Here is a 21,455-nt window from a genome sequence, read left to right on the forward strand (position 1 = left end):
ATTTTTATTTCTCTATATTTTTTCTAGCTTAATAACTAAAAGGAAGCGATGTTTGAAAAATACAGATTTGTAGGATCAGCTAATACCAACCTTTATATTTAAGCAACTTCCTTATATTTTTGTAAGAAATGGTAGCTTGCTTGCAGGTTGGTTTTGGAAGTCAGCAGCGAAGATCTGGTAATTAAAGGTGTATATTAATTTAGTTCTGTACAATTTTGGTTTTATTCTTCATTTAAGTTTTATCTTGGAACTATTATACAAAGTGCTGATTTTATCTCAAATGAACATATTAGCAGCCTGTGGATTAAATGGAGGACACTTTGGTCTGGTGCAATCATTAACATCTTTTAAGACTGATAATGTATCTTGGCCTGGTTTTATTGTATTCTGTTTCCTGTTTCATAACTGTACACCACAGTGTTCCAGGAGCTGTGCAAGAGGTGTCAGAACCAGAGAAGCTTTTTGTATGAACAACTTGGGTCGTCATCTTCCTGACAGAGAATGCCAGGAACTTCCAAGAGTTGTTACACAGACTTGCAGTGAATTCTTATGTCCAAGCTGGTCGGTTACTGACTGGAGCGAGGTAATGAAACCATGGAAAACTTAAGGTACATTTGGTCCTAGTCATGGATATTAAAATAAGCTGCATTAAGTGTTTAGGGTTTTTATTTTATTTTGGGCCACACGGTTGTAAAAGTTCTGAAGTCCTATGATTTGTCTGATACACATCACAGATCTATGAATGGCATGAGAACTTCTGTAAAACGCTCCTAGAATTCATTTTTTCCTTAATTTTGTTACATTAAAATGAGGTAGTGAAGATACGTAAAGTAAATGTATTTGTATTTCCTTTTTTATGAAGCAATGAGAACTATACAGCCAATGTATAGTTCTGTTTAATAGAATTATATTAATTTTATTATAGATTAGGTGGATATAAAAGAATCAGACAGTTTAAACATTTTTCCAGTGAAAGCTATGATATATGCACTATTATTTTAAACAAGTATTCTTTACTCTATTGGAAATAAATGATCTGTTTTATATAGTTTTATATAGTTTTATATAGTTTTTATAATTTGTAGCTTTTGAATCTTGATAGTGATTTCTTTGTATTAGCATTTGAGTTGAAGCCAACAGGAAATGGAGAGTTCATTAAAAAATAGGGTTTTTTGACTACTTACATTCATGGAATATTTTTGTTATTTATGTGATTTTTAAAATCCAGCAAGTTACTAAAAGAAATTGAAGCCATTAATGCAGATTCATTAATCAGGTTCTCCGCAAACTGATGGTTCTAATAATTTTACAGTGTCCTGTGACATGTGGCAAAGGAATGAAGCATCGTCAAGTCTGGTGCCAACTTAATGATGAACAACTGAGAGATGATTTCTGTAACCCAAATGACAGACCAGAATCAGTAACACCGTGTGAACTTCATGAATGTGCATCTTGGCAAGTAGGGCCTTGGGGATCAGTGAGTACATGAGGATTCCTGGTTTCTTGTTTTATGGTTCAGGCTATGAGCAATCACAAAACAATACTTTTAAAACATTATAGTTGAATCTTTAGCAGTTGTTTTACTTGAATTGATTCACGTTTGTTTCCAGGATCCTATTGGCTATCTAACTTGTAATTTAGGAACACCCAAATATAAGTTAAATGCCTAAAATAGTAATTGATCCTGAGCCTTAATATCAAAGATGCTTTTGCACATGAGTGTTTTACATCACCAGAATAATGAAAATAAGGGTAGCAAACTGTTCAGATGAATGACACAGGTAAAAGACCAAATATTTATAGGTGAGTGGGCATATTCAAGTGGTAGCATCAATTACGATCATAGAAATGTATATGCTAATTATAGGAGGGAAAAAGACTTAGTATTTTATTGTTACATTTCATTTTTACCTTCAGTGATAAAAGATCTGCTATCTCTTTATGTGAAAGTACTGTTGAAAAATGTGTTCCTGTGTGACGCTCATCTAATATAAACCAGAGTGGATTTAAAACTCTAGAAAAAAGTGAATTAATTTGTGAAGGAAACTTTTGCCACCATATAGATGAGAATTAATTTTAAAAAATAAGGTACTCAGTTTCATGTGGCTTTTATAAGATCAGGTTACTCAAACCAACAGAAGATTATTCAGTGTTTCTTGGATGCTGGTGGGAAATCATAACTGAAGAGCAGCTGATCTTTGTTTTATTACATACAACCTGTTACTAAAATACAGAATAAATATACCTTTGGAAATGAAGTATATTTTTAATTTAGACATTTAATTTAGACATTTCTTCTATTTTTTACCTTAGAGATAAACGCACTGTTGTCTAACATAATGTAGAATTCCTTTTATGTAATCTTTTGATCACAAGGTGATGACTTTCCATTCCTACAAGCTAAATGCCTTAAGTAAATAACAAATTAATTCAGTCACATGACAGAATTCTTATTAATAAAAAATAGTCTTCTGAAATAGCAATTTACCAGTCTGTGTCACTAGAGCAGAGCTTTTCATTGCAGTTTTTCCACTGTACCACCATAGCCATTCATAACCAGGTTTTTACAAGTACTTGTGCTTGAACCACAACATTTATAGGATTTCTGTCATAATATTTTCAGCCATTTAATGTTTTATGGGGCTTCTTTGAGTGCAATCTAGTCAAACTCTATAGAGAAGGGAAAGACATTTAACAGCTGCAGCTAGTGATTCATTTGAAGCTACTCTTACTCTTCCCATTTCCTCTACTTTCTCTACACCAGTTTTTATTGCTGAGCACGGCGTTATAGAGCATGGATTTGTCCCTTTGATCAGGTCAGGTCTGCTGTTCTGGCAGTGTTCCTTCCCAGTCTCCTGCCCACCTCCAGCCTACTCACTGCAGGGGGTAGAAAGGGGAAAAGAGAGAAAGCGTGCATCCTGCACAAGTAATGTTCATTCGTGTGCTGTGGACACTGGTTAAGTACCTGATGGTCTGCCACAAAGGAAGTTAGCACCATCTCAGTAGTCATTTCTATTCATTCTGGAAAGAGTTTTAAAGTAGAAAATGTAATTAAAAATGAAATTTGATTATAAATAGCGCTATTTCAAGTGTATTACATTCCTGCCTTCAACAGTGTGCTGTAACATGCGGACGCGGATACCAGGTGCGCGCAGTCAAATGCGTCACTGGGATGTACCGTGTTATTCTGAACGACGACAGGGAGTGCGATGCTGCCACTCGTCCTAGAGACAGTCAAGTAAGTTAAAAAGTACCTCTCTACTTACCTGTTAAAACTGTCTAAATACAACTGTTGTCTACTGACTCTGTGAGGGAACTTGGAGGAAATCACTTCTAAAATGAGAAAAAAAATACTGAAACTCTATGCTTTTCTTCACAAACATCAAATTTTGCCCAGGGAATTAAGGAAAAGAAGGGTAATTTCAAGACTCGATGTTTGAAAGTGGTACGTGGTTGAAGAGTTAGAGTATATGATTTCAAGGAATCCAAAAGCCTGTGATTATTTGGCAGTGGGGGAAGCTCCAACATGTAGAACATTATAAGGACACTGCTTGCCATCCTGCTTAATAAATAATAGTACCCAACTGGCTTCTTTATAAGCTTCTAAATATAAAAGCCAGTTAATTGATATAATTTATTTCCACTTAGATGTGAAAACACTGGGTTTGAGTATCCTTTACATTTTTAATTGTGATACCTGTTTGGCTACTGACTGAAACTGGGCAAATTTATGTTCTCAGTAGCTGAAGGTATAAAGGACAGGACAGCACAGCCACCTTCTTTGCTTGGTCCTTGTGTGCTGCCTGTGGCTCTGAAGCAGGACACTGTAATGTCTATGCTCCTTGTCTCCAACAAGTTGTCTCCAACTGTTCTTTCTCAAAGTGCCAATATTATTAATTATTACTAATGCAGTTTTAAGATCAAGTAAATTTTCTTTGATACTCAATTTAAAACAAAACAAAACAATTCAATGAAAGGTCTTTGAATAATTCCAGGGAAAATGTAAAAGACGGTATTTACTTGTTAATTAATGCTGGTTTATTGTAATGGTAGGATCTAACCATTTGCTTTTCATTTTGCTCTTCCAAAATGTATATTTCAAAAGCTTCTTTTTTCCTCACCCCCACAGGAATGTGAATTGCCCTCTTGTCCAGAAAATACAAAATTATGGACTACTTCACTTCCTCTAGTCCATGTGGGGAAGGTGACCCAATGGAGATATGGATCATGGACTCCAGTATGTAATGTAGCAGTCACACCTTGCAGAGCTGTCCTCCACTCATTCACCCATTTTTCCATAAAGCTCTCATTAATATATAGATTAAAAAGGAATTCTAATATTTTATTAAGAAAAGAAACTGTTTCTTAAGGAGCAGGTAGACACTCCCAGGAAACTGTGCTTCCAATCCAACCAGAAAAAATAGTAGGAAAAAAGCAGAATTCTAGGAGCTGGGGTTCTGAGTGAGATAGTTCTCATATGATTGACAGTGTGCTAGGAAGTGGTTTTTTAAATGTAATTGATCAGTTTCTGAGTATGGAGATCATCTTTGATTTTAAAATATGATTTAAATCTTTGATGTGAATAGTAATACTAAACAGTTAGAGTCTTTCAAGGTCTATTTTGACTTTTTTGTAAAATAAGCATTATTAAAATGGTTCCTACATAAATTTTCTTCAGTGGAAGCTTTTTATTTTGATAACGTTGAAAATTAGTTTTACTTGATAGAAATGTGAAAATTTAAAATTATCTATAAAATATAGGTGTGTCTGTTAATCCCTTGAGATATTTAACAAAGCATATAATGCAGTTATATTTTTGTACAACCATTTTAACTAAATAGCAGTAAAGGGTGCATAAACTGAGGCTACTCATCAGTTCTTCATTAAATCCACCTTGAACTTCTCAGCTATAAAGGCATCAGAAGGGGCTCAGTGGCGTCTGCTAATACAAACCATAATGGCAATGGATTGTTAATACTGGTTTTTATTTTAACAGTTGATGTAAATGTTGCATCACTGTGTAATAACTAAAATGTTCTGGAAGTTACTGATGTTTCTGTTGTTGCTTGAAACTGTATAATTATTCCATGTTATAGTTTAAGTGCTGTCTGTTTATATATGCTGAAATTCTTCATGAGAATTAAGGCCATGCAACTCAGTTCCACACTACCAGTTGTTCTTAAGGCCTAAATATTTCAGCAGTATTTCACTTTCCTTTCTGAATGCATGGCTCTATTAGTGTGAAATGGAAATCTGATTTAATTCTAAAGTCAAGCTGATACTAAGCTATGTTAGTATTTTAGATGCTTGCATAATCTTGTTTTAGTCTCCTAAAGTGTGATGGCCTTGAATTGTTCTCTGACAGTGCTCTGCATCCTGTGGGAAGGGCGATCGTGCTCGCTATGTGAGTTGTAGAGATGCTCATGGAGAAATAGCAGATGAATCTTTGTGTGCTTATTTACCACGACCAGCTGAAATTTCAAGCTGCTTTAGCCCATGTGGAGAGTGGAAAGTTGGAAATTGGTCCCCTGTAAGTATTAACTGTAACTTTTTTTTTTAATGTGTGTATTTAGATTATTGGCCAAATCTCTAGTATGTATTTTGTGCAAGCATGATTGAAATTGCATCCCTTGAAAGAACAAAGTATATGTTTGTTCTTGTCAAAAGTAAATATAAATGTATTTGTTTATTAGTTATCAATGTTCTGTGACAAACACTATGTTAATCTTTTGGTCAGTGCACAGTTACGTGTGATAGTGGAATAGTGACAAGACAAGTCATCTGTGTCAACTATCATCAGCAAATCAATGAGAATTACTGTGATCCTGAAGGCCGACCTCCTAAGGAACAAGAATGTAACATGCCACCATGTCCACCGGTTTATCATCATGTTCCAAAAATACATGACCATCCAAGCCATTTTCCAGAAATAGGTTACCTCCCCGTGCACCCTCCACAAGACAATTTAAACCAGTGGAACCGTCCTTCTGTGGGAGGATATCAGTGGAGAACTGGACCGTGGGGAGCAGTAAGAAATTTCTTTAGAATATATTAATTTTTTCTGTTACATCTGTGTTAACATTTCTAGGAATATTATTGCAGTACAGATTTGATCAAAAGAGAAGCACATTAATTTAAAAAATTATTGTTGTTCTTATTGTTGTTCAGAATATATTGAATTCTAAGTGTAATTTTTCTGTGATTTCAAATTTAAAGTACTTCTACATAGTAGTCATTTTTATTTGAAAATTTCAATTTTGAATGTTAAGGTTTAAAACCAACCTCTTTTACCAACATATTTTACATTTTTCTGATCATGCAATGGCGAAATATATGTTTACCTGTTTTGGTAGTGCTCTAGTACTTGTGCAGGTGGATTTCACCGCCGAGTTGTAGTATGTCAAGATGAGGAAGGAAGAAGTGCCAGTAATTGTGATGAGGCAACAAAACCTTCAGAGTCGAGACACTGTGATTCTGGACCCTGCCCACGGTGGAACTTTGGGAACTGGGGAGAAGTAAGAGCATTTCACTTACAAAGGGGAACATTGTTTACCGTATAAGTTTAGAAGTAGGATCTTAATTATTACGTGACTGTGAGTGGAACTGAACACCTTGTTTTTACTTATTTAATAGAGTTTAAAATTTAAAAATTTAAAAAGAATTAATTTCAAGCTGTTTAGCTAAACTTTATTCTTTGATCAAATCCAGAACTGTAGTGTAAATATGAGTGATGTAAATCCAAAAGAAGTAATTATTGTGTGGGGCTGAGGATATACAACATCAGCAAATCATGTGGTTGTTGTACAACATGTATCTTGAGACATAACAAATTATATTCTATTACAAAAAGCTGGATTCTATGCAGAAAAACTGCAGTGTAATAGCTAGTCTAAGAAAAAAAAATGGGTATAAGAAGCTGTAGAGAAACTTTATTCCATGTCATGTCATAGGTCCTAACAATAGTAGCTGTAAGCAGTAGTAGTGGTAGTTAGAAATTGCTGGGTGGTAGTTAGAAATTGCTGGGTGGTAGTTAGAAATTAGAAGTATGGAGATAGGATCATGCATCTAAAAGTTGCGCCTGGGTTAGAACATTTTGTGAAACATTTTATTGGACAAAGAACAGTTTCTTCATGCTGTGTGATGTCATATCCTGACCACATATTCTTGCTCAAACACTATAGAAAGAATTAAAGCTGATTATTTTTGCATTTGTTCTAATCTAACCTCTTGTGATTCTTGCCCACTTTCCTTATTCTTGAAAATCAATGACTGGAATTGAAAAAATAAGAAAAATTGGTTGAGTGACTTTTTTATTTTACCTTTTCTTCCCCTTGTTTTGGCCAGATTTAGCGATTCAGTTCTCAAGGTCAGTCTAAATGTCATATTTTTTCTGTCCATAGCCATAGACTCGGAATACAGTTCATACAGATGGCTGCAGTTTTTTTCTAATTTAGAATCCTTGAGAATACAGTAAAAAGCTTTGAACTATTGTAGATTGGTTTTAAGAGCTCATTAGGAATGAGAACTGGTATTGAAGAATTACAGGCAAACTGAAACCCAGAAAACACATCCTGTAAGTATTTTTCACTTAGTCTGTATAAACTAGACTGTGTAAAAATGTTCCCAGTCTGAGTTTTCTGAGTTTTTCTGCCCACTGTCTGGCACGGAAAACTAGTTTTAAGACAAATTTCCATCTTTTCCTCTTACTAAAGAAAGAGACACATGCAGATTTATTCTCACAATTACTTGTCCTTAACAGAGTGTCTGTAACTGAGACCTTCTGCAGAAAATCACTTGATAAACCATAAAAATGTGGTTTGGTAAATGTTTTGGTGAGAGAATTACATGAGATTAGACTTTAAGTCCTCATTCTTGACTAGTGTCCAGGGAATATGGAAGTAGACACAGTAAATAGTATGATGTTCTGATTATTGCTATATCTTTTGGTTTCATGGTATGTGATGACTCTGTTATTAAAATTATTGCGTATAAAATTCTGTGTTTCAGTGCACTCAAACTTGTGGAGATGGAATAAAGACAAGACTGGTGATTTGTCAGCTTCCCACTGGCCAAATGTTGGGTGATCAAAACTGTGAAATTCTAGACAAGCCACCTAACACGGCACAATGTAATGTGCACTCTTGCCCTGGTGATGTTTCTTGGCATCGGGGACCGTGGAAATCGGTACGATAGCATTCACTAATATTTTTTGCTTTCTTGTTCTTTCTGTCACTCTATTTCCCCTTGTCTTTTAAAATATTTTATATCATTATTTTATTTCATAACAGTGAAATAATAATGCATGTAGAATATAGTCTATGTAGTTTTATAAAGAAATTGTTCCTACAGTCATAGCGTTAAATGAGAAGCAGCCATGTCTTTCAGAGGGAACAGTATCATGCTCTGTAAAACATCATAGGGAATATTTTGAAAATTACCAGAGATCATCATAGCTGATAACAGTACCTAATAGGTGTTCCATTTTGAAGGGCTACAATTTGATATGTATTTAAATTTGAAGTTTATGCTGTAAGTTATGCTGTAGTATTATCTACATATTTATATTTGCAAAAACACCCCAAACTTTTTAGTGCATAACTTTTTTCCTGTAGTATATTTAAGTATAAAATAACTCACACCCATGTATATTATACTCTGTCATCAAACATTTTACTCCATATTACCTGTACATTTGTGTATAAAAGTTTATATTAGTGGTTTTAAAACAGGGACTAATTAAAGTTATCTATGTATAATTATGTATGTAACTATAATATGTTATTGTCTACATGTCACTGTCTATTAATGTGTAAAAATGCCTACTGTAATCAGCATTAATCTTTACAATTGCCACTAGCAGATTATTAACATACTGAAGTAATCATAGCAAGCTCTGCAGTATAGAGCACATTATATTTCCCAAGCTGTGAATTTGACAACAATATTGATTATTATGCTAAATTCTAAGGAGAATAAAGGCAATCAAAGGAGGCTGGATCCAGTTCTGGTTCCATCAAAATCAGCAAAAAAACCTGTTATTGACATCCCTGGGAGATGGTCTGGGACAACAGTTGTTTAGGGGTTTTTTATTAATAAAATTATGTGATTTGTCTCTTTGAATTAATATGGCAGCATTTAAAAAATATTATCCAATTTCAACTATAACAACTGATAATGTTTATAAAATCTATTCTAATTTATTGCAAAGAGACTGTAAAATGTAAGTTTGAATTAATGATTTACCACAGTTATCTCTTTCTTCCACTGTGCAAAGCAGAATTTGACTTCGTGTTTAGCAGACACCAGATTATCTTATTTAGCCATTAGCCAAATAATTGGCAGTGACTCGCTACCTATTATACATCAGGTGCTGAGAAGACAAGCAGGGTTCAGCACACAGTTGCCTTTGAACTCAATGTTTGTTATCCTTTTAGATCAAGAATTATTCACAACCTGTATGTTCCCTGAGTAATGCGGTTTGCCCTACATTAATAGATTACCTGTAAATTCTAGTGTTCATGTGAATGTTTCACATGGCTTAGTTTTATAAAGATTTTCATATTGGTTTATATCTCAAGTGACATAAAAAGCCATTTTTTAGAATGGATTCTATTTATCAGAGAGAGAGGCCTCTTTGATATATGATGGCAAGCTCTGTGGTTAAGCCATAAGAGATTTAATTTCATTGCACTATCTCATGCTGCAAAAACAAACGTAGCAGATTCAGGAAATAAAAGCAGGCTCACATATTGAATATGCTGTCACATTTTAATAGTTTAGCTAGTGTGGATGCTGCTAACACAGAGACTTAGTTGGGTTTTTTTGCTGTTTAAGCAGAGCAAAATTTATTCAGTAAGGATGACTATTAGGAAGGAGCAGTAGAAGCTTTAGTCACAGGAGTGCTGTCGTAGCCTAGCACAAACAGCTTTGTTTAGCCATGGTTGACTAGTAATTTGCTAGTTTGGCAATAGATCATGTCCTGCCTATCTTACACATTTCTGGCATAAAATATGCTCTAATATAGGGAACTGTCTGGCTGAATGCTGTCTGGCTGCTGAAGTCCTCGAGCCTGTCACATCAACACTTACCTCCAGAAGATCACAAGAACCAGACAAATAACTATTTATTTTTTTCATAAAATTATTGAGTAATATTTCTATGCCAGGACAGCAATGCATCGAGCTTTTGTGTCTACTAGTGAGATTCTAGTGTTAGAACCTAAGCAAAAACTGAGTTGTGAGACTAGATGGTCTTGGAAGTCTTTTCCAGCTTTAATGATTCTGTGATTCTAACTTCTTCCACAAGCGATTCACTATATATTTGAGAGCGGAAGACTTTTAGAACTATGCCTTCTAAGTACATTTCTTTCAGTTATTAATTTTGCACAACATAATTAAAATAAAATTTATCTTGTAAATGCACAAAAGGGCCCTTGCAAGGAAGGCTCTGTTCATGATTTGAAGCCAGAATTTTGGTTGATGCTTTCTGCAGTTTAGCAGCTGTTGGCTGTTACACTTTATTGTGTCTGTCAGTGGCTGCTGTAGCTGACCCTCACAAAGCTTAAAGGCTGTGTACTCCTCTGTTCCTGGTTTCTGCAGTTGTCCAAATGGATGTGAGACAAGTAAATTTCAAGTTCTAAAGTTTTGTAAATTTAATTTTTATAACTTTTCTGAAGATTTTAGGAAGCTTGTGCAGGAATTACACTGGAGGAATAGAATAAGCTGTTCATATGTGGGAAGACAATATCTTCAGGCTTTGCATAGTGATGAAAGTTTGTTCACATTTTTGGACAACAAGAATTTTGATACATTTAGGAGTTTGACCTTATTTTTGGCCCCCTGTACTTTTTCAGTGCCTGCAAAACCCTTGAACCTCCAGGCACCAAGCAGCAAGGTTTCTGCTTAGGCAGTTGGTGGTAGCAGTTGATGTTGCCTTGGAAACTTTATATTTTATTTGGGCATTCATTCTTGTATAAGTGTGGGTAGCTACCTAAATTTTATCCTGAAAATTTTAACCAGATATGTCTTAACTTGAAATGTGTTTGGTTCTCATCCTTTCTTGTTTCTTTAGAAAGAATACATAGCTCCTTACAGAAGATAATTATATTTTGTTTGTCTGAAATGTTTATAAAATAAAGATTTTAATTCTTTTTCTTTTCCTCACTGTTAGGATTTGTATGTAATTCATAAGTATTACTTGTATTTTCAGAGGAAATAGGCATAAAAATAATGGATTATTTTCAAGGTTGCCCTGAAGTCTTAGAAATGTGTTACTGCTGTTACTTACTCCCCTTCAGACACACAATGTAATATTCTTTAAAGTGGCTGTCTTTCCAGTGCTTCAGTTTTCTACTTACTTGCTCCAGAATAATTTAGATGTAATTCTGTCTTTGTAGTAGTGGAAGAAATCTGCTATTACTTTTAATGAATATGGATCTATTTTTAAAAAACAGTCCCGGTTCCCTTCCAGTGTTGTTATTTCCAGGCATCCCATTGACCTCTCCAGGAACAGAAGCAGGCCAAACTTGCATAAGTAAAATATTTATTTGTTTTCATTTTAATGCAAAAATTCTTGCTGTGTATGATAAGTGCCTTCATTCACTTTTTCTAATGTGTAAAAAGTATTTATATCTTTAAAAGTAATCTTTTATATTAAAAGGGAATTCAGAATCAGTGAACATGGTTTTCAAAACCACCTTCAGATTTTACCTCTCCTTCTGCTGAGGCCTAATGTTGAACTTCAAAATACCTCACTGCCAATACAACACACTAAATTAATATCCCACTGCCTGAAATCTTGATGTTAGCATCTGCTATTCATTTTTTTAAACTTTGGAAATGGGAGGGGGGCCTTATCAGAGATAACTGATAACAGATGTCACTGCCCAAATAATGTCATAAAACAGAGTTGGGATAGTGAATTTCATTTAGGGTCGTTCTGATAAAAATGAAAGAAAACACTTGTTTCCAAATTTCAAAACCAAAATATTTGTGTAATGTTCATCGAGTTTAGAGGAAATTTTTCCTGTTTGGTGCTATGTTGCCTGTATAGCTTGAAATAATAAATAAGTTATAATGTATGCGTAATAATTTAATTTAATGACTGTGACTCGTGTCTGTGAAATACAGTTGCATTTTAACGCTTCTTTTTCATGCATGTTGTGTGGCTTTGTGTTTATATTTATTGTGCTCTTTATTAAGGAATGTCAATGTTTAAAGTCCTTAAAAAATAAAGGGTGGGACAGGTTCTAACCACTTTTGCTGAAAGTGAGGGTTTTCTTTAACCTTTGTGTTGAAATTAACTTCATATGATATTTTAGTGACATTGTTTTCATGGGGAAAGCTCTTATATTGAACAGAAAAAAAAAATATTGTTACTGATGAAAGCAGCAGTTGATGCCATTGATCAACTGGACTGACACAGATAGTTGGCCCATGGTCTTTGATGGTAAAGCTAAAAGATCCTATCTCCTGAATCTTTTGCTGGAGGTGTAATTTTATGGCCCAGTCCTGCTCCCACTTAGTCAAAACACAGATAAACACTTAGATAAAACACAGGGAAGAATGAGGATCATAGCATAATGCTTAGCTCCTAATCTCAAAGACATAACATGGATTTTTACATTCCTAAAACACTTTTGCAGAAAGAGGTTTGCAGAGCTTTCAGATCCTCCATTTAGAAAGAGGACAAGTAAGTGTGGGAAATAGTCAAAATAAAAGCAATAATAATAATAATAATAATAAAATCACACACACAAAAAACCCAACCCAAACACAAAACCCTAACAACCAGAATATAATGAAAGGGGAAAAGAAGCAGGTGATGCTTAATACCATGCCTGAATACATACAGCCATTTAATGAGAATTAAAGGAATATGAAGATACTGGTGTATTTATTAGAACTTTCAGAAAAGCTGAAGGGTTATAGGTGGTCAGATCCTTGTGAAAATCATTCTGAGCTGCTCTGTATGTGTGTGGCAGCTTTGAAAACCCCAGTCAGAACTTGTAAGTATTGGTTCAAAGTGGTTTTGGGACCCAGATTTAAAAGTTATTAAACATATATTAAAGTATTAGCATTTCCAAACATTTGTGAGGTTCAATACATGAATATTTTTATTACCTGGCATGGGTTAGGAAACAAACAGTATGTTCTGTAGTTCTGTATTGCAGGAGTTCCTAGCCCTGTCTTTGAAAACCAGTAATTTTGGGAGACTGGTTACTCCCCTAAGACAGGCTGCTCTATTGATCAGATTATGTTCTAGCAGCCATCTATCTATGGCCCTTTCACTTCAGTGACAGCAGGATTAAACGCTTAGATTTCCTGCTGAATCAGTCCTTCAGAAGCTTCCATGCCTGTTCATATTTACGTACAGGAAATGTAATTTTGGAAATATTGATTGTAAGTAAATTGAAAATATACAGAAAAGTGGCTTAGGTTTAAAGGAAACTGGATTTCAACATGTGAAGGTAGGTAAAATTTTGCATTTACCATCTAAAATATACTCATATTTTCATGCTAAATTAATATTTAATATAAATTGGGAGGGGGAGTAATTGTTTAGGTGGTATTTAGTTAAGTGCCATAGAAAAAGTGATATTTTGTATGCTTCTGAAAAGTTTAAAAAATTTCTGACCATACTGTATTGTTCCAGCATATATTGCTTTGTATTTCCAATTTTTTGAAGTTCAAATACAAAATCTTAGATTTTAATCAAATGAAAAAATTGACATGATGTGAAGTAATACTTTTTACAGGGGAGAAAGGCACACAGAGCTCATGTATTTGTCATTCCTTTAATATCTGAGCTACTGTTTTGCTGTTGCTAACTTAACTAAAAATGATAAATCAGAGCTTGCACTTGCTGGGATCAAGATTTTCTTTTGCTCGTATTTAGATTTTTGCAAACTCAGCTGAAACTAATTAACCTAATGTTGTAAGACTGTCTTATGTCTATTTACTTTTGTAATTGGTTAATTGAAAAGACCCTGTCTCTTAAGATAATAAAATGAAGTTTTAAATAGTTAAAATATTACAAGGAAATGCTTTTTAACTGTGCAACCCCTTTGTGCAGATGTAGCTTCCGTAACAGAGATCCTCTATCATATTAAAAATGTGTTCCAGCTTTCGTTGTGAGTACCTGTGAACAAAATGTCCCTCTCAAGGGGACAAAGTTATTTTTCAGTGAGAGTGCAGATTATGTCATTCCTGTGCATTTGTTCAGTTTTCCCCAGCTTCACAGGAGGCTTGGGGCTAACCTACCTGTGATACAGTCTGTTAAACTGTGTCTAGTTTTTGGAAGCAATAAATGGATTCATTTTGGGTTGCTCTTTGGTTTTCACGGAGGTTTGTGAACACAGCTGCTGGATGGACACAGATACACATCTGTTGTTCTCTATTTGGAAAATGTGTCAGGAATTTTATCCATTTATTTGAAACAGAGAGAAAATCCCTGCATTTCTTTTTTCACGGTGGGTTTCCTTAAGGTCTCCTGTCCCCATTTCTGCCACCCTTCTTTTTTGATGCTTGCACCTTACTGTTTCCAGTGCTGCTGCCTTCATTCCAGTGCTGCTTAAAAATGTTAGTAGTGCTACATGACTGTGGGGTAGAGAAAGATGAGATTGCTGAAGTCAGCAGTTTGACGTCTGCGATGCTGTAATGGTGAAAGTGCCCGTATGAAGCTCTTGCAGACAATATCAAAGGCAGAGACCAGGACTGCAATTTTGTAAATTTGACACAAATTTCTACTTGTAGATTAGATTTTCAAAAAGACCTAGCTAGAGTCTATCTCTGTTCCTGATTGCCACTGATTTCAGAAGGAAAGGTAAGGCAGAACTGTTTGTTTGGGATGTTAGTTTTTTGGTTTTGTTTTTTAACTTACTAATGTTTCTGTATTTTTAGTTATGATTTCTCTCAGCCATCTGTCTGTTGTATATATCATTCAACTGAAAGATGATAAAAGTTAGATACACATACCAGATAAGTTGCTGTAAGAATGCTGGCTGAAGACTGTAGTTTATCTGTTCTCTTACTCCCAGCACTTAGTAAGCTGATCATACTTTTCATTGTTTTAATATATACTGGCATGAATGAAAGCATTGATGTTGCTTGAACAAGGGCTGCTGGTGAAGTTCCTAGCAGAGATACGTGCAGAACCTTCAGTGAAAAACTTAAGACTGCACATGAGATAGCTGAGCCTGCCAAATGGCTGCTGAAAGGGGCCAGAAATACCTCTTGGTTTCCTGATTCTCAGGTGGTAACCGGACAAAGTGGACTAAAATCAAGAGCATGTAAGGCAGGAAGAATAACCATACAATTCAGTTTTTACTGTAATTGAGAGATGAAATGGAAGATATAAAGGAAGAAGTAAATGATAGCAAATATGATATGTCATCACTGTTGAATGAGAACTCATTAAAATATGATTATTATTTTTAAATTTACACCCACATTAACATCTTCATAATCCATTGTTCTTTTGTAACTGTAAAAGCTAGAAGCTTGTTTGAAACTCTAATTGTGTTACATGAGGCATGTAGGTAAAACAAAGAGAAGGTTGCTGACTGAAAAAGCTCAGTCTCATTTATGAGATACATGTAGAGAGTAGGAATACATGGCACAGTGAATGAAGCCTTTCTGAATATCACAGTAGGTGGGGAGCTGAGCATGGTAACTCAGGGGGCGTTGGTCTGCCCACGAGCATGGTCTGGTTTTCAAATGCTCTGTAGTTGGCATCAAGAAGGATGTCAGGCTTTAGCACTGATGGGCAGAATAGTGGTGTTCATCCCGAGGACTTTCAAAGAAGGACCCGGTCATCTGTTTTGTTTGTTCTGAACTTGAGGAAATGGATAGTATTTGAGATGTCACAAAGGTAGGCCAAATTAAGACTTACTCACAAATCTAACTGGAATGAATAAAAGACATTTTGTAGATGATCATTAAGTGGAATCTCAAGGGTTCTGGTTTTGATTTTTCCAACAGCTGCAAAGAGTATGGTTGTTCATCTGACATCCAGGCAGATTGCCATTTTCTGGCATTAAGGATACTGCCAGCTGCACTGGACAAAAGAATTCAGACCATGTGGTGTCAACTTAAAAAAATATCATCTAAAGTTTCTCAGCATCATCAGCAGAGTGTGGCTTCTTCAGATGTGAAATCCTTTTACCTTCAATGTATGTGCTGATGGTTCTGACTTTGTTTTAATCAGGGTGTCTTTAAGAGGAATAGCACATTCCTAGTAGATGCCAGATATATCCTCTCATAGCAGTTTTTCCTTCCTGTTATCCACATCAGTCCTAACATCTGTCTTTAATCCTCTTTATTCCTCCATCATTCCTACTTTTTCTGAGTTTGTATGTAGATGTATGTAGCTTCTCATTTATGTCCATCTGTTAAATAGATAATGCTTCAGCATGCTTGGAAAATGGTTATTCAGGAGGTTTTCGTTACCCTTCAGAACAAAATTATCTTAAAAGGAGTCTAACAGAAGCTGCTTTTTTATGTACCTCTTTTCAAGAGAATCACTTCCATGGCTGAGGGAGCCCTCTTTAACTAAAAACCCAAACCGTACTAAACCATTACATTCTCCACCCCTCGCCTCAGTGAATACACATTTAAGAATTATTATCAAAATTACATTCACCATACAACCTCTACTTAGAACAATAAAACTACTAAACCAAGCAGAAAATTCCCTACACCAAATTCCACCCCTAGACATTTCACTACAATTACAGTATAAATTTCCCACTATCATTCTACTTAACTTTATGACTTAATACTTGCTTTGCTTATTATTTCTCCTTATCTCACAGAAGGAAAATAAGTAAGTAATGGATTTTTCGAACCAAACCACTACAAGCATACAGTGCTCAGTCCTGACAGAAAAGGTATGGCTGGGGACAGTGGCCAGGTTAGATGACCTCAGAGTCATGGCAGTCTGTGTGCTCAGCTGCCACCTGCAGAGTAGCTGTTAGGTTGTACTGCAGGGCACTTCAGAGTCTCCTACACACACTGGGATTGTCTGGAGAGCGCTGGTGTTAACATCCACAGTATGCATCTGGAAGCCCTGGAAAATAATGTGGATGGTAGAAACTTGGAGTGTGCCTGCTTCTCAGCTTGTTACACAGCCAGAATATGTAGCTAGACGGAAAGGGGGGAAAAAAAGTAACAGTCCCTGTTGGGCTGACTAGAGAAAAGGATTACTAATTTCTTTTGTTTCTGAGTTAAAAAATTCCAATATTAGATGATGATACTTGTTGCAGATTGTCCTCTGGTCCATTCCACTGAGGGCAGTAGGTAATGGCAGGTCTTTTGCACGGGGGCTGTCCTTCCTGAGCTGCTGTGCTGAAGAGAATAGCTTCTGAAAAGTAAACGTTAAAATTTCCCTCATAAAAACAGTACTTTTCATTACAAAAATGAGGTATTCTACACCACACTTGTGAGTTTTTAAATTAATTACAAGCAATTGAGGTGAAATTGTTGGGGAGGAAAAAGTGATCTTCAAACGTAAGATTTTGGAGTAACACTATAAATAAGTTTTAACTCAGAGCAGTACTCTTACTTGAAAGTTATCTGAATACAGAAGAGGTGTTGTCGTAAGTACTGCAATTCTGATGCAAAAATAATATCAAATGATACTTTCTGGATGGAGTTTAGCCCAACATTAACTAGAAAGACATGATTGTAATCTCAGAATATAGTTATAAATAACTCAGGTCACAGAGGAAGGAGGATGCCTTTCTTCATATGTTAGAATAAAGTGGTTCTGGGATTCTTAAGCCTTTCATGTTTCCTAGTAAAAATATCCTGACAGCTCACAGCAATATGTTGCTTATATTGGATGGATAAGGATCCAGGGTTAAAACTGAATTTTGGAGTTTGTAAAAATTTTTCTTAATAATTAAGGTGAGGCAAGATTTAGCAAGGATTTAGCAATAATCCAGGTTTAGCAAGGATTCAGAAAGGACTATCAGGAACTGTTCACTTGTACTGTGAAGTCTTACAGTACAAGTCAAGTAGAGCTTGAACCAGAAGAATATCCACATTTTTGACCTCTCTCTGCCTGAAGCCTGGGAAAGAACAAAAGATGAACCTCATGCAAGTGAGGCTGTAGCATCCCTGTCATTGAAAACAAGACTAACAAACTGGTGTCAGGAATGGTCCGTGTATAGCTGATTCAAACTGAGCAGCATCATGGATTGGAAGATGTCTGTAAGTCCTTCTTAGCCTAGCCTTCTTCCCTTCCACTTCTATAGCTGCAAAAGCACATTCAGAAAAGTGGCAAAGCAGACTTAACAGACTGCAAATGGAAGGAGGATTTAATCAAATCAAGATATTTTCTGAACATCAGAGGAATGTGATATAACACTGAACTTTTGAAATCAAGCCATACTCAAAGAGATAACTTAAAAATATCTTCAGTGTAACTTTTGTAGTTGACATAGGTATAACTTAGATGTAATGGTAAATCATACACACACTTCTTGGAGTTCAATCCAGTCTTTCTTAGGAGTAATGGAATGTTTAATCCTTGGTCCTTTCTGTATGCATGAGCTAATGGCACAAGTGTTTGTACTTGTTTTAGTGAAGAATTACTGACTCTGAATCAAAGAATTCAGTAGGACCTAATTATAGAGTCTGTGTTGCTTCTTAACAGTTGTCAACATACTTAAAGGAATGAACAACTCTTTGAATGCTTTTAGCTGACAAATGCATATTGTGCTCAAGCATCACAAAAAGCCGTGGGGAGATGCAGCAAGCAGAGAAGGCAGACACAAGAAGATCCAGTTCTAATACGGCAAATGAGAAGTTGAAAGTTGCTCAACTAAGCAATGCTCAAAAGTATTGTTTTATTAAAGTCTTGTGCAGTTGTGATCCCAGTCTACTTCTAGAATATTAAAAGAGTCCAAACAGGCTTTTGGGCCAGCTAGAGATCAAAATGCAGTTTGCCAGACAACTCAAGCAACTACCATGTTTAATCCCGTTCTAAACTGAACTTTCTGACCAGTCACAGAAGTTCCTGATCAAAAAAAGGGCAGAAAAAGGAAGAAAATACCCTTTAAGATTTGTAATATGTTTTATCCTTTTTCAGTGTTGGTGTTGCGGCTTAACCCCAGTAGGCATTGAACCCCACACAGCCACTCCCTCCCTCCCCCTTGGCGGGATGGAGGAGAGAATTGGAAGGATAGAAGTGGGAAAACTTATGGGTTAAGAAAATTAATTTTCATAGGTAAAGCAAAAGCTGTGCCAACAAGCAGAGCAAAACAAGGAATTCATTCACCACTTCCCATGGACAGGCAGGTGTTCAGCTATCCCCAGAAAAGCAGGGCTACATTATGCATGATCATTTCTTGGGAAGAAAAATGCCATCACTTCACATGCATCTCCTTCCTCCTTCTTCCCCACAGCTTTTACTGCTGACCACTACATCACTTGGTCTGGACTGTGTCCCCTCAACACCACTTTTGCACCTCCAGCCTCCTCACTGGCCTCGATGCTGTGTGACACTGTTCAGCAATAACTAAAGTATCCATGTGTTTTCAACACTATTTTGGTCACAAATCCAAAATCTTGCACTAGATACTATGAAGAAAATTACTTCTACCCTCTTCTAGTCAGTCATTTATATTTTAAGTCTCTGTATATCTAATATGAATACAAAAAGTCACTATTACATGCTTTCCATTTACTGGTCTGTTTTGCAGTATCCAGAAGCCCACTAAGCTACCAGCTAAACTACACAAAACACTTCCTTTAAAGAAAAGGTTAAGGAAATTTGGTACAGAATCCACCAAATAATACTAGGTCTTCAACTTCTCAATGAAATGATAATAGCAAAAGAATCAAAAAGCTTTTAGTGAAGTTGCATGTCTGCTGCAGAAAGAGCTCTCATTTGGTAGGAATTGATGATGGCATGCCTGTCTGAGAGTCCATCTGTGCCACAGAAAGCACCAGGAGTTTTGTCAGACTGATCCCTACAGAACTTTATTGCTACAAAAAAACCATAAAGAGATGAATCCTAGTTACTAGTGTTATGGAATGACTTTGAACAATAGCAATGAAATCCAGCTTTTTACTGCAGATTTATGTTTTTAAAAGAACATGACATATGGGAATTATTACTTTATCCAACGTTGAGAGAAGTGCTAGAATTTCCATGTAAAATGGTTACAGGATGGGGTTTTTCAATTTGCTTTTTTTGGAGGAAATGTTCATTTTTCTTGTAAGATTTAACATTCTAATAGATTTTTTCTTCCTGCATGGTTAATCTGCAGAAAATATATGGAAAATTGTGCTCTCTCTCCATAAACCTCCAATTGTGTGGAATGTCATCCAAATGAAACCACATTATAGACAAATTGAGCAGTGGGGACCATGCTCAAGTAGTCAAGGACCATGCTCAAGTTTGAGTGGAGGGAGGTCAAGCAGCCAGAATTACTGCAGTTGTACTTTCCCCAGCCAGGAGGGTTAAGCCTTGGGAAGATCACCACCACAGCAGGATGGGCACCAAGCAGTGAGAGCACTATATTCCACGGAGAGCATGTAATAACATGTTAGGAGTTTCAAGAAGGAACACAGGCTCATGGAGGGCAAAGTTCAGCCTTGTAAGAAATGCGCTGTGGACTCAATGCACTAAGAGGACAGGAGCTTACATCTCCCTGTAAGCTGCATTTAGAAGCCTTTAGGCACTTTGAAATCCCACTCAGATCTTCTATGGAGCCTATATTTTCGTTAAAGGAACAGAGCAGGAGCTATACTCTGTCCTTACAGAAATGTAAAGTCATTCCCCACTTCATATTGATGAAAGGTTTCTATTCAGCATTGGAGTGATTTGATGTTCTGTCTTTGCTATTTACTCTCTGTAATGGAGGACAGGCAACACTTTGCTACTTGTCAGGAGTCTCCCATGAGAAGTGTAGTGGACTGAAATAGTCTTCTCTTGCTGAAGGTGGGTCACTATGCAGTAAAGAACCCAGCTGAGCCTGCCTGCATCTGATGCCAAAGCACTTTGGGAGGAAGCAATCATTTTAAGAACTTTTTTTATATATTATCTAAGGAGTGAAGCCAGAAAATACCAAACTTCAGGAGAATACTGTACATACAGAGTAATATACCCTCTTGAACTTTCCACTGATGATCCTGGATCTTCTACATTCATAGCGAGTGTATTAGCTTTTTCATGTGCTAAAAAAATTAAATTAGGAACATTTCTTTTTCTTCAGTTGTGCTAAATATCATCTATCACTGTGTTTTGCCATGTGCTTCACTCACCTGCTGTACACTCAGTGTACACTTAGAGCAATTGCTTTCTTAAATTTGTTATTGAAATAGAGGAGAATCTGTTTTCAGGATGTTAATTGTCCTTATGGGTATGCAAAGCACTGAGCCGGCCAATCTGTTAAAAAGATTGTGCATGCAGGTAGAATTAGACTGTTAGAACTTTTTAAGTATTGA

General features: G+C 35.9%; 1 protein-coding gene across 9 annotated transcripts in view; it reads left to right on the forward strand.

Annotated features, from left to right (window-relative positions):
- ADAMTS20 (ADAM metallopeptidase with thrombospondin type 1 motif 20) overlaps nucleotides 1–21,455 on the forward strand; it is an 89,705-nt gene that overhangs the window by 51,283 nt on the left and 16,967 nt on the right. For all 9 annotated transcript variants that reach the window (XM_032106726.1, XM_032106727.1, XM_032106724.1 and 6 more), the window contains 8 exons: nucleotides 419–583; nucleotides 1,313–1,477; nucleotides 3,116–3,238; nucleotides 4,130–4,237; nucleotides 5,366–5,530; nucleotides 5,738–6,028; nucleotides 6,354–6,515; nucleotides 8,008–8,184. In XM_032106726.1, the coding sequence (XP_031962617.1) occupies nucleotides 419–583; nucleotides 1,313–1,477; nucleotides 3,116–3,238; nucleotides 4,130–4,237; nucleotides 5,366–5,530; nucleotides 5,738–6,028; nucleotides 6,354–6,515; nucleotides 8,008–8,184 (1,356 nt within the window). The remainder of the gene's footprint in view (nucleotides 1–418; nucleotides 584–1,312; nucleotides 1,478–3,115; nucleotides 3,239–4,129; nucleotides 4,238–5,365; nucleotides 5,531–5,737; nucleotides 6,029–6,353; nucleotides 6,516–8,007; nucleotides 8,185–21,455) is intronic.

This window comes from Corvus moneduloides, chromosome 4 (genome assembly GCF_009650955.1).
Source record: "Corvus moneduloides isolate bCorMon1 chromosome 4, bCorMon1.pri, whole genome shotgun sequence".
NCBI lineage: Eukaryota > Metazoa > Chordata > Aves > Passeriformes > Corvidae > Corvus > Corvus moneduloides.